Here is a 14,404-nt window from a genome sequence, read left to right on the forward strand (position 1 = left end):
TTTATTTAACCTGACTAAATAAAACATGTAAGTAATTTTAAAGTTTTTGCCTAATTTACCATATGATTGTATTCATGCAAGTACAATACCAGAACTGCCCTTCAAAGCACATGTTGTAGCACCATCTTCCATTTGCAGTACTTAATTTAATGAAAATTTCATTATCAAAACATATCTGGCTTTAAATGTAAACATATCTGCTACAAGTAAACTTTATTAAAGAGTAAAAGTGACTGATACTAATGAACAAATCAAAATAGAACTGCCATGATATAATAAGCATTATAATACTGTTTCAATAAGAACCTCAACTTCATGAGTTGCACAAAAAGGAAACAAAAAGTAGTGTGTAAACTCCCAAAATAGTGTCCAAATACTGAAGGGTATGATACCAATTTACCCCCAGAAAAACAAGAGGAAAAGTCAAAACTGTAGGAGCGAAAACTAAATTTGGTTTGTATGTCCTTTTTTGAAAAGTTACATTATTTAATCACCTAAATTGTGTAACTTGTAGGAATTTCTTATTTATTATCACTTGTAATGGCTTGACTTCCATAACTTTTCAGTTCTAAACTGGTTTTAATTTCCCAAATTAACAAAGAAAACATTAAATTATCTTAATGAAAATTATTAGTCTAATCATCATTTTGCTTTAACAGAATAATATAGAAAAAGTATACAAATAAATCCTGAAAAATCACAGAAAAAATAGTCAATGAATAGGCAAAAATGTTCACACTTACCATTACTATCAATTTTGTTTACTTTCAGGATAAGATTAAGAAATAAATTTTCAATAAGTCAGCAAGAACATTCAGTGCCACTTTAGATTTATTTGCAATAAACAAATGAGTTATATTTCTGCAGTATAAGGCAGACTCTACTTAACTCTGAAATATAACAAAATTATAAAGACTTCAAATTTCCAAACCCAGATATAATACTGTGGCAAGCAAATTTGTTCATATTGCTCTCAAACTGCAGCTAAATCTACAAATGTGAACATTTTCCTATAAATTATCTCAAACCATGCTAACACAAAAGAGTCTATTTCTGTTGGCTTCCACAGATGAAATTAAAAAGAAGTAATAATGAAATTAAAACATTATTCCATGTTTTTTAGTGTCCTTAAATATGTTTAGTAAATTCAAGCAGCACTTGAAACAGCAAGTTTCTTCAGATGATCCATGAACACTTGTAAACTAACATCATCTGTGAGAATGGGTGCTCCAGACTCCTAGAGGAAAAATGAATTGTTATGATTAAAATATAAGATGGTATTTTGGGATCTATACCTAAACAATGCATAAGCCAATAGATAAGACAAAAAGAATTTAAATAGACTAATGCACATACTCTACAGTCATAGCAGAACTGCTAAAACATTGAAGTGACTGTCCTGAATATAATGGTGCTTTTATCACAATTAAGAAATAAGTGTCCCCAGGGATTTTAGTGCTATTTTTTAGAATAAAATACTAACTATATATAACAGAAATGCCAGTCAGAAGGAAGTGATTTTTTAATATTTTAAAATTAGCCACACTTATTAGTTTTCATTTAGCCCTGTTGATTATAACTGACTACTATTAGAAACCACCCAATTTCTAGTTTAATGAAAAATGTTTATTTATAAATAATATGATCCATTAACAATAAAATTTACTTAATAAGAAAAAGGTTTAGCATCCATATTTTTAAATGTTTTCTTTATAAAAACAGCTAAGGAAAATTCTTTTGCAGAAGATGTCAGCAAGCTAGGTGATAAATGTAGAGTAAGGATTCTCGTGGTTCTACTAATGCCATAATCTCTGTAAAATAGAGAAAAACTAACTGTATTATGTTTTCTGATGCTAATTCATAGGCACTTGGAAATCTTGATTTTGAGGGAAGGCAACAGCACTGGGATTAAAAGTACAAGAGTCTGGCATCAGACTGTACTCAATCTCAGCTCTGCCATTTACTGACTATGTCACTTTGAGGAAGTTATTTACTGTCTCTCTTCATTTCCTCATCTATGAAATAAAGATGATAACAAGACCTATCTCTCAAAGAGCTGTGGTAATGATTAGTGTTGTTGCTAGGTGCCACTGAGCTGGCTCTGAGTCACCGTGACCTTTTACATATAACAGGACAAAGCGCTCACTAGTCAGGCACCATTCTCATCTCCACTGTGGCAGCCACTGTATCAGTCTATCTCACTGAGAGTTCCCCTCTTTTTCTTAGACTACTTAACATGCATGATATCCTCCATCAGAGATTAAAAGAGTTCAACTGCATAAAGCAATTCAAATGATAGCTAGCATACAGTGTAGGCACTCAAAAGGTTTTAGCTATTTTTATTATAACATCTTTGAAAAATGTACAAAATTAACATTGAAATACTTATTCCTGAGTCTGCATTCACAGTCAACATACACACATGTTTTCCATCTCAATTCCAGATCTATTTCTCCTGGTTAAGACAAAACAGATAAGGATTTTCTAATTTATGCACTGTAGGGATCTTATTTGAAATTAGAAGGATGGACAATCTCCCGTGTGATTAACTGCCTCTGAAAACCTATGGGTCAGTTCTAACTCGACCATACAGAACAACAATGTTCAGCTCAATTTTACAAAAATTGAGACCAGCAGATGGTTTTAAATTTTTAAAAGGACTTTTTTTTCTATTTGAGATATATCCAGAATTAAACCAAAAGGCTCAAGCTTTCTAGTGTTAGTGTAGAAGCCTCGAGCACAGTCAAGTCACAGAAGCAGTGTGGTAGTGGTGCCCTCTTCAGACCATTCAAGGATATTGATTCATCACTAAATCATTTTTTTCTGAAAAAACTTTCAGGCAAAGCACATCATTTGCCATAAAGTGCTTGACAACTAAACTTAATTGTATAAATGTTAATAATCTTATTAGCTCAATGATTAAAATTCATATTCTAGATTCAGACTCTGCTGGTTGAATCATGTGATCACAGGTAAATCAGTAACTTATATACGTCTTACATTCTTCTGAAAAATAGGGCTAGTCATACCTTTCTCATAAGACTTATGACAATTAAATGAGAGCGCACAAAAAGCTTAGCATACTGAGTAAAACAGTTGTTGTTGTTGTTGTTGTTGTTGTTGTTGTTGTTGTTGTTATGTGCCGTCGAGTCGTTTGCGACTCATAGCGACCCTATGTACGACAGCCCTAAACCCTGCTCTATCCTGTGCCAATCGCATTGCTTCTGACACACCCATCCCGATTACCCCAGTCACTGAATCAATCCACTTCATAGAGGGTCTTCCCCTCCTGCGCCGTCCCTCCACCCTCCCAAGCATCATGTCCCTCTCCAAGGACCTGTCCCTCCTTACAACATGTCCAAAGTATGTCAGACGAAACCCAGTAGGGATTCAATTTATTAGTTATCATTTTTATGATTTTAAAAAATGTTAACATAATTTTTCTTACAAAATTTTAGGTGAAAAAGATTTTAGTACTTATCTTACTGCCCTCGCACCCCTCCTTACATGCAGTAATAATTAAGTTTCAAGGTTATCTTTGTGATTTCAAATATCTTCAATTTTCTTTCCCACTGAAAACCAATAGCTAGTATTTAGCTAGCATTACTGTGGATACCACACAAAGACTTGCAGACAAAGAAGTTACGGTTAAAGAGCAGTAACTTGGCTCAGTCAGAAGGTGAGGGGACCACCACCACCTTGTTTGGTACCAGAGTCCTCATTCTCAACTATCACCCACTAATGATGCATGTCTATATTTAATAACACAACAAGTTCTTCATAAACCTGTCAACTACATCTCCATATTGAGATTTAAACCTCAAAATAAAAGGAATAATTAGTTTCTTTTTCCTATGAACTAAATCACAAAAGAAACTGTGAGGATGTTGCAGGATTGGGCAGAGTTTTTTCTATCGTACATTAGGCTGCCTAAGAGTCAATTCAACAAGGCCAAGCAACAATAACAACAAATCACAAAATGTGACTTAAATTTAAATGAAGAAACCCAGCCGGAGGGAAATATGTTTTATTTGTTCTGAATAATGTGAGCTCACATACTTTGTTTATGCTAAAATTATGTGGTTAACAAGTAGCAAAAGGAAGAAAGCAGCTGTCCCCTTTAGACCAGATTTTGTGTACTCTAACCATAAATCCTAGCTCACTATAAGGGGACTGATCTTGACACTGAGGTGTCCTCTCAGCCAGCTTCACTCATGTTACTCAACTGACACCTGCAGGCATTTAAGGTATTACCGGTTACAAGTGCTACTGTAAGACATCCTTTAACTTCCCTTCTCCATACTCATACACCATTTCCTTTCATTTTTATTTATTTGTACAGACAGTCCCTGAGTTACCACCAGGATTTGTTCCCAAGTGCGTCCTTAAGTCAAATCTGTAGATAAGTCAAAACAGGTGCAATTCAGTTCTTATTTGCCATTAAACACTATAAGAAAAGGCTTGAAGTATTCTCCATTATGTAAAAGCCAGACATGCAGCAAGTGAAGGGTACTGAGATGAAGATTTTTGTTGCTAACTTGGGACTGGTTCCATTCAAAAGTGAGGGCAAATTTATATAATGTTAAAGGGCATACAGAAGTTGCCTACAAGTCTGGCATTCATAACCCAAGAACTTAATGTATTATTTTTCTGTTATGAAATTTTTACGTTTCTTAATAATCTTTCTATTCCTCTTAAGTTTATGGGATAGAAAAATAAAAGCAGTAATACTTGACTGCCTAGAATGAAAAATAATGTAAAGGTCGGTTCAAGATAAAATCAATTATCTAACCATCCACATTACACTATCATTATATCTGATTTTTTGTCCAACACTTTAGCAAGTAGACTGGTTATATTGAGCCTATACAGACATAGATAGATGAAAACTTTTATCTGTATTATAAACTCTTCCAATGCTTCAAAAGATTAAGCTTCTTTCCTTATTATAAAACTTCCTACCTCTCAAAGAGTTATACACTTTAGACAATTTAAGGTCACACAGATGAGAAAGTATGCCTACTGTATTCAAAGTGGAGACAGAAATTCAATTTCCCTAGAAGGACAAAAGTAGCTTAAGAAAGAGCAAGATTTTTGTGTCATACTGTAAAGGTTCTTCAAAAGCAAAATAAAATGTTTATCTGTTAAAAAAAAAAAGGAGTTTATCTATAACTCAATAGGGGATTACTGAAGATTTCTGAGACTAGTGTGACATTCAGGACTGCTTGAGGGAGACTATTTCTGGCCACTGCCAAAGTGGAAGAAAAGGCTGAAGCAATGATATTTAGTCGATAACTGCAGATGAAAAATACTAAGGACTTAACTTCAGGTAGTGATGTGGGAGAGAAAGGAGGTACACGATAAAGAAGTCAAAGTATTTGTCAATAACTAGATGCAGAAGTGATAAAATACGCATATCTAAGATTCCAGGCATTGGAAATTAATTCAGAGAATAGTATCCTCTGTAAAATTAAAGTCTGGAAGACAAGATAGTGTGATAAGAAAAAAGTCCAAGGTGCAGCATGCTGATTTATAAGAAACTCAAGTGAAATAAATACAGTAGGCAATCTGAGAAACACTTAAGTCTATAGTTTAAAGCAGGTATATGGAAAACGGAAATAGAGAAGATGGAGGTTTCTAAGATAGCCTCAGATGAAGGTCGAAGTCATAGGAGTATACACAACTGAGCAGGTAAACAAAATGTAGACATAGAGAAATGAGGGCAAATTTTTGAGGAACCAACTATTCAAGAGGAAAGGGCTTTATTACCGTTTCACTTACATTCGACTTAGTTTGGATTCCATAATCAGTTATTTGGCATAGTTCTAGATTACTTCCCTCTCCTTTCTAATGTCTTTTTCTCATCTCCAATTCCGTAACACCAAAGACTTGCATCTTTGATCTAGTAACTAAACTATGAAGCCTAGTGAAAGACTTCATATTCTAAGAACTGTTAGCAAATAAAAATTGTCCTCTTTACCGCTCCTCTAAAAGGCTTTTATTCCGTCTCTATTGATTTTTTAACAAAATTACTAATAGTTCTTTTTTAAGTCTCCTCTATTTTTATCCCCTGCTCCTCACACTCAGCAAATAATCTCTTATTCCTGAAAAAACAATTATGTAGTATGAATTTTCTCTCCACTTCACTCGTTCTGTATCTTTACCCTTTCTCTCAACTCCTCTTGGTTCTACAGAAACATCCAACAACTTCTTAATACTCAGTCACCATAAGATACTTATTAATATTTTGCCTCCTCCTTTCTGAGACCTTAAACATTCATGCCTATTCTTTTGTGTCCCCTAATAATAATGATCTTAGGGAGCTCTGGTGGCCTAATGGCAAGAAGCTGCGCTGCAATCCCAAAGGCACATGGTCCGAGGTCACCAGGTGCTCCACAGGAGAAAGATGAGTGATCTCACCTGTGTGATTAAACGCCTTTGAAAACGCACTGGAAGGTCAGCTATGGGTCAGTCAGTTCTGATTCTACAACATGCAATAACAATAATGATCTTATTCTTGGCCTACAAGTAAGTTCTTTTCTCTTACTCTCTTCAAACTCTTTCATATATCTGCAGCATCTCAGTGTTGTTTATCCTCTTTGTCTTTCTCCTATTAAGTTCCCCTCATTCTTATGGTACAATAATGTTTCTTCCCTCTAACTCTATATTATTTATTTATTACTTTACCACTTACACTTCCAAGTTTTTGTCCCATCTCTCTATCTTCTCTCTCCTCAAACAAGAATCTACTCTGCTGACTTGAAGTACTGCTGAGAATCAATTTTCATAGCCTTGCCTGGACCACTAGATCTAAGTTTCTAAAGTTATTGTTGTTACATGCCATGGAGTCAGAAATGACTCATAGTTAACCTTCCAGCAGGATTTCAGAGGCCATAAGTCACACAGGGAAACTGTCCATCTTTCTCTTGCAGACCAGCTAGTGAATTTGAATCATAGAACTCTGGGCTGAGAGCACAATTACATACCACTAGGCCACCAGAGCTCCCTACAGCTTACTTAATATGGCTATTTAGATACTATCTGAAACTCAAAGTAAATAAAATCAAAATTTTCTCTACACCCTTCAACTTACTAGCAGGGGCTCTACTAGTTACACAGGCTCAGAATCTGGAATTGCCCTTCTCTCCTCAACTACTTAACTTTTTAAGAACTCAAACCACCAATGATTACAGATGACACTGAATGGCTCTGAAGTATGGTAAGGGAGAAGAGTACTGAATGTCTCTCATGCTTTGCCAAAAGAACAAAAATCTGTCTTGGAAGAAGCACAACCAGGGTGTTTCTTAGTGGCAAGGACAGTGAAACTCCACCTCACACATTCTGAAGACTGTCAGAAAAGATGATTCCTTGCAAAGATACAGCAAGATAGATGGTCAGTAAAAGAGAGGAAGACCCTCAACAAGATGGACTGATACAATGGGCTGGAACACTATGTACCTTACAATAGCACAGGACAGAGCAGGGTTTCTATCTGTTGTTCACAAGATCACTAAGAGCTGTAGTTCAATGCAGCTGACAATACTCACATTTCATTAATTGTCCCAACTATGTCATTTACAGCTGTTGTCTGTCACACCTTTAATCCAAGATCCAATCAATATTCAAATATTGCATCCTGTTGTCATGTCCTGGATTGCTTTTCAATTCTTCTCCTAGTTTCCTACCAACTTCTTAGCAAGTTCCAACAAGTTTATTTTTTTTTATTTCTCTCTTGCTTCTTTTCCTTCTCTTCTGCTTCTCAAATATGCAGCATTTCAATAGACAGCATTTTAATCTACATATTATTCCTAATTAATCTTAAAACTCCATTATAAATCTCAACTTTACCACACCACCCTAAAACTTTCAGCAATTATTTATTACTTACTAAATAAAGGTGCAACTTCTCATCCTCAACTTGCCATAATATATTGCCAGTTTTATCTTCCCATGCTAGCCTCTATCTACAATTCCATTCTTAGTTTGCAATTTTTAAAATAATACTCTGTAAGGTACTGCCTCCTCTTTCTGAACTCTTTTCTTACATACCCACTCCTGCTGCCACCATGTGACCTCTTCCTTTCTTCCTATCATTGTATTTCAATTACTTAGGTATTCATTTTATCTCTAAGGTCTCCAAAGACAAGGATGAACACTGTATATCCTGAAGTTCCAATAGAGCATCCTACAGAACCATGACACTTGATAAATGTCAAAAATATTATACTAAGAGGTGGGACTTTACCAAATTAAACTATACCAATAATGATTTCCACAATTTCTACCACTGTGGTTCAACTGTATTCCCTAGCCTCTCCTGGCTTACCGTGGCCTTTTATGGTTCACGGCCTGGTATTAAGCTACGCCATCACTTCGATTTTATAGTATATGCTTTAATGCTTTTTGTCTCACAGTACAATGCAAAATTTGTAATATGAAGAGTCTCTACTTCTTAAGATCACAATTATATTTTCTATGATGCTACCAAATACTAATTCTATTTTCAACTCTTATTTTTTCATTACTCTCCCAACAGAAATCATTACTAAATATATAGGGGGAAAATATAGAGCTCTCACTGTACCAACAACCTACAAATACATGAAGAAATAATTTCCTAGATCTGGTATTTACACATACCTGTCCCCAGGCATACATATTGTTATGAGTCTGTGAAGGGTTGACTTTAGAAAGCAGGAAACGGGCCTTAAAAGCAAATAAGAAATAACATTATCCATCAAAAATAGACTTAGTCAATATAAGCTAAATGAACACATTATGCCACCCAAAAATCAATTTTCTTTAAAATGTCTTGGTATAATACTTCACTGAATTGAAACTTTGGAAAATCTGAGCTATGCTCTGAAGTATGTATGTCACGTATTTCTATTTTACAAATAAACAGTGAGTGAACTTTCTTCTTTCCAAAGTATCACAATAATAGTCTTAATAATCTATAAACTGGGTCCAAAAATTGCATATGCAACAATTATGCTGAGGATAGTATGAAATTTACTAAACCCGTGATATGAAACAGCATCAGAAGTTCAAAAATTACAACGATATATAGTCCCAGAGTTATAAACAGATTTGTCCCTAACTATGTCTTTAAGAAATCTGTAGGCAAATCAGACCAGGTGTATATGATGGCAAGCCTACCAGCCCAAATACAAGCACTATTTACCTGGCTGCCCCCGTGTTCAGTGTCGATGTATCTTGGCATTGGAAATCTGGAATGAAGAATCTCCTGTGCATCATCTAATGGGGCTTGCAGAAGGTGACGGAAGTTTTCATACTCTGGCATGTCCTGGTATCCTGACTTGCGCCACTGTGCTATAGTCTATTTTTGAGACAATTAAAGGATTATTATTTTATTTCTTGTCCACTTGAAAACATTTAGCACTTGTTCAAAGGAAATAATCAGGAAAAAAGAAAATTATACATTCATCTCATCTTAATTTTCTAAATTATATTTCAATTTAGTAGAAAAAAGTGAACAGAGGCCAAGTTAGGATAGCTCTACTTTAAGAATAAAAAGAAATAATAATTCAGACAGAAGGATATCTGAACTGCTATGAGCAGTTAACTAATGTTAAAAGCTATATAATCTAGTGCTTGCTACTATATTAAAACTGGAACAATACAGAGAAGATTAGCATGGTCCCTGTGCAAGGATGACACGCAAAAGTTATATACCTAAACCAAAGATAAATTGTTGTTATGTGCCACTGAGACAAAATCAACTTGTAGGACCGTCCAGCAGGTTTTCAGAGGCTGTAAATCACACAAGAGGAGACTGTCCAATCTGGCCACCAGAACTCCCAAAAGGTAAACTGAGGTTGAGATTTCTCAGACACATGAAAATTGCTTATCTACTATTACAAAGTTTTAACCAACAAAGTAAAATTAAGGCAAGGAGAAACCTAGAAAGTCATAATAGCAAAAATAAAATTATAAGGTTAACATGTCTATATAAAAGCATTTGAACCATTTTTATTAAGGTAAATAGATCCAAAAACTATATAGTTAAATCCTCTTAAATTTAAACCTGACTTTGTTTCTAAATTAATTGAATAAGCAACATATCTTGGGGCAGCAGGTGGATTTAAATTGCTGACCTTTTGGTTAGCCACCTGATTGACACTTTACATATGAGGTTTCTTTAAAATGTTACCTAATATCTCTAAAAATGAATGTTTTTACTAACATTTTTATTTCTTCAGCACAAATCAAAGATAATTTACCATTACAACAACTGGAAAAAGTAACTGTACATGTTACTAAAATATCAATGTTAGTAGAGGTCCAAGAAAGATGCCTTTCTCTCCATTAAGTATCCAGATTATAGGGCTTTTTGTCTGTTTTGTTAAGTTTTGTTTATTAAGTACTGGATGAATAGAATTCTGCTAAGTATCTGGATTAAAACATAATGGCTACTTTGCGAGTGCTCCCCTTTCAATGTCTTCAGGTAAAAACCCAAAAAGGTGAAAATGTGAGTTGAAGTAATTAATATAATTAATGTACGGGTAGTCTCAATACTCTTACTTTCACAACACTATGGTTTATGTGAAATCCATCATGTATGGACAAATAAGTAAAATAAGCATGTTATTGTTGCTGTGTACCATAGAGTCAGAACTGACCCATAGCTGACCCTCCAGAGGGCTTTCAGAGGCAGTTAAACATACAGGGGATCGCCCATCCTTCTCCAGCAAAATAAGCATAGATGGATCAATTGTAAATGAAATATAAAAACTTGTAGTAAGAGGAAACACATAATCATAGATTCTAAATCACAATGACCCTAGAGAGAGCATAAGACCCTCCCAAAGAGCTTCCAAAACATAAACATTTAGAGAAGCAAATTGCTTCTTCATTCTTCAGTGGAACAGCTAGTAGATTCAAACTACTGACCTTTCAGTTCATACTACAACACTTAATAATTGTGCAATCAGGGTTCCTACTGCCCAGACTGGGGGTGGGGGTGGGGAACGACTTCCATGTAAAAAGACTTTACTGTGGTGTTTTAAATGCTTTAGACTCTTACCTCACCATGATAAATTAGGATCTGGAAGAAGGTGTCCATGAGAAGAATACGATCCGCAAGAATGCTGCTGCTATCAAGAAGAACCGGCTATGAGAAAACAATGAGAGAATACAATGAAAAACAATCACTTCAGAGGCATCTGATAACCATCTTCTGGATTATTTTTAAACTTTAAATTTACCAGATGCTCTGCTGGAGAAAGAGGGGGCAATCTCCTCCTGTACCATTCAGGTCTGATTTGACGGTACACGTAAAAATAATACAATAAAAATTAAAAAAAAAAAAGAAAAGAAAACCTTTAAATTTATATTTTATTGCTTAAAATCTTTTAACCTATTATTACCTCTCTAAAAGTATTTTAACTGAATTTTTATAAAATCTCTACACCTCAGTAACCAAGATTAAAAAAACTGAAGATTCATTTGCATAAAAACAGTTGTTGTTTTTTTCCTTGTTGTGTACCACGGAATCAGTTCTGACGGGCACAGGAGGAGATTGCCCCTCCTTCTCCAGCAAAGCATCTGGTGGATTTAAACCAGATACCTTCGGGATTGTAGCGCAGCTTCTTGTCACTAGGCAACCACAGCTCCCGTATAAAAACAGTATTTCAATTTACAAGATTAAACTGAATCACTTGGGAACAAGAAAGAGGTAAAAAAATTGAGCCCTGGAGCATGTCAACATTTTGAGGTCAGTCACAAGGGGACAAAGCAGCAAAAGTAGAACAAGAAGGAGCAGTCAGTGAGGATTAGGAAAACCAAGTAATATAGAATCTGTCACAGAAGGATATGACAAAAAATGCTCTCAAGGAGAGAAGCACCACTATGTAAATGTTGCTGAGAACTCTATCAAGATGCAGGACACCGATACTCTTAAAAGACTTAGTTAAGTATAATGATTGGGATAAAAGTTTGACAGATACAGCTTGAGAAGGGATTACGAGGAAACAAAGCACAAATAACTTTTGTGAATTTATTCTGACAGGGGACAAATAAATGGGCTGGCAGAAAAAGAAAGGTCAAGGTTTTCTTTTGTTTTTTGTATGAGGTCTGTTAAGGATTGGTATCAGAGTGCTTCACGTAGCAAAGGAGGAAGTAAAAATCAGGCAAAAGAGATAAATTTCCAGAGCAAAGCCTTACGAAAATGAAGATAATGAGTCAGGTGCCAACTGGAAAAGCTGGCATTTGAGAGGAGCAAACATTATGGACTTGAGATTTCAATTTTTTCCTACACATCAATCTATATTTTTCAAATGTCTATAATTTACATTATTTTGAAATATGAGTTATTTCCAAAACTTAATTTTCTAACTAAAATACAAGACCATAATATGCTAGATGCAAGTATTTTTTTCAAAAGCATATTTTCCAAGAAAATTAGAAATGAAAATCAAAAAAACAATTATGTACCATTTTACAAAACAGCAAATAAAAACATTATAAGAGATTATAATCTATTGTTATTGCCAGGTACTATAAAACAGTATCTTCATACTTAACTTTTTAAAAGTACTGTCTTCAAATAGTCATTAGATATTTTAAGTGGTAAATCAGAAACTTTACCCACACACATTTTTTTAATTATTATTTAAAAAGAAGTGGGATCATTTTCTAAGAAGGTTAATTGGCTAAGTTTATCACTCTTTTAATTATGTCTTCATAAATGACTGTTCAATGTTCACAAAAGACCAGAGAAAACCTGAGATTATATTAAAGCAAGGAATTTTGTTTAGACAGGATATCCTAATTGGCAGCAACAGGATGAATGGTGAAGAGATTGAGACTGTTAACAGTTTTAGTTTGCTTGGCTCCACAGTCAACACTCTTGGCACCAGCAGCCAGGAAATTAAAAGATGTATTGTGATGGGAAAGTCTGCTGTTAGAGACCTCTCCAAAGTACTGAAGAGAAATCGTGTCACTCTGGAGACTAAGGTGCGCCTGATACAGGCCATGGTCTTTATAATCACTTGCTATGTGTCAGAGAGCTGGACAACGACTAGGGAGGAAGGAAGGAGAATTGATGCCTTTGGGCTGTGGTGTTGGAGAAGAGTATTGAATATACCATGGACTGCTAAGAAAACAAACAGGTTCATCCTAGAGAGGGTTAAACCAGGCTGCTCCCTCTGGATTCTGACATACTTGAACATGTTGTAAGGTGGGACAGGTCCTTGGAGAGGGACATCATGCTTGGGAAGGCAGAGTAACAGCGCAGGAAAGGAAGACCCTCAATGAGGGTGGACTGATTCAGTAACTGGGGTAATTGGGGTAGGTGTGTCAGAGACAGCGAGATTGGCACATGATAGAGGGCTGTTGTACATAGGGTCGCTATGAATTGCAGGCAACTCGACGGCACATAACAACAACAAACTCTTGAATAAGTTACAGGCTACTGTCACTCTGTACAATTAGAGACATGAAATATGTTAAGACGACAGAAGCTTTATAGGATTTGATCAGCTTTCAGCATTTTTAAAAAATTAGTGGATTTAAATGATCAGTTTTTTAACCTCATTTTATAATTTTATTAATAAACACTCAAATACTTTTCTAATAATGCATGGAAATCACATTGCCATCAAGTCAGTTCCAATCCATGGCCACTCTCCATCAGGTTCTGAGGCCGTACATCTTTATGAGAACAGACAACCCCATCTTTCTCCAGCAGAACAGTGGTGGATTTAAACCACAGGTGTCTTAGCAGCCCAGCATGTACCTGGCTATGCCACCACCAGCACAGCAGTGCTTCATCTCACATCCTTTGGGTACATTTTTAGGATGTCTTAGAAAAAGACATCATACTAGGAAAGGCAGAGCATCAATGAAACTCTCAACAATTTAGGCTGACACAGTGAGCTCAAACATGGCAGAGGTCATGAGGATGGCCCAGGATAGGGCAAGATTGAGATCTGTTGTTGATAAGGTCACATGAATCATATCTTTTCTAACAGTCGGCTCAACTGTACTGATCAAGAACAACATGCCACTTGTTGTTAGGTGCCACTGAGTACACCTCAGAGCAACCCTATGAACAACGTATCTGAACCCTTTCCTATTCTGTTCCATCCTCATCATCCCTGACACACTTGAGCCTACTGCTGAATGGAACCAGGGCTCCTTAAATATATGAATGGCTAAGAATAATACTTTTTCTAATTATATCCCATTATATTTAGTAACTATGTTTCAAAATCAGCTAGTCTGGGTTTTTTGTTTAATGTCATGCATCACAGTAAATTAAAAAATGTCTTTTAAACAAACTGGGGAGGAGGGTGGAGAGAATGGTGCGGCAATGAAGGAGTGAAAGCCCAGAATCCCTGTGAATGTTCATTGAAACTAATAAAATTTAATAATTAAAAAA

The 14,404-nt window shown here is 35.4% G+C and overlaps 1 protein-coding gene across 3 annotated transcripts in view; it reads right to left on the reverse strand.

Annotated features, from left to right (window-relative positions):
- Positions 1–860: 860 nt before the first annotated feature.
- Positions 861–14,404, reverse strand: part of SEC23A (Sec23 homolog A (S. cerevisiae)) — a 55,267-nt gene continuing 41,723 nt past the window's right edge. For 2 of the 3 annotated variants that reach the window (XM_006891566.1, XM_006891567.1), the window contains exons 16-19: positions 11,048–11,134; positions 9,185–9,340; positions 8,641–8,706; positions 1,148–1,237 (exon numbers count right to left, since the gene is read on the reverse strand). In XM_006891566.1, the coding sequence (XP_006891628.1) occupies positions 1,148–1,237; positions 8,641–8,706; positions 9,185–9,340; positions 11,048–11,134 (399 nt within the window). Of the gene's footprint in view, positions 1,238–8,640; positions 8,707–9,184; positions 9,341–11,047; positions 11,135–14,404 lie in introns of all 3 variants that reach the window. The other variant, XM_006891568.1, reaches the window with a different exon arrangement.

This window comes from Elephantulus edwardii, unplaced genomic scaffold, assembly GCF_000299155.1.
Source record: "Elephantulus edwardii isolate Elephantulus edwardi_28Jun2011 unplaced genomic scaffold, EleEdw1.0 scaffold00100, whole genome shotgun sequence".
Lineage (NCBI taxonomy): Eukaryota > Metazoa > Chordata > Mammalia > Macroscelidea > Macroscelididae > Elephantulus > Elephantulus edwardii.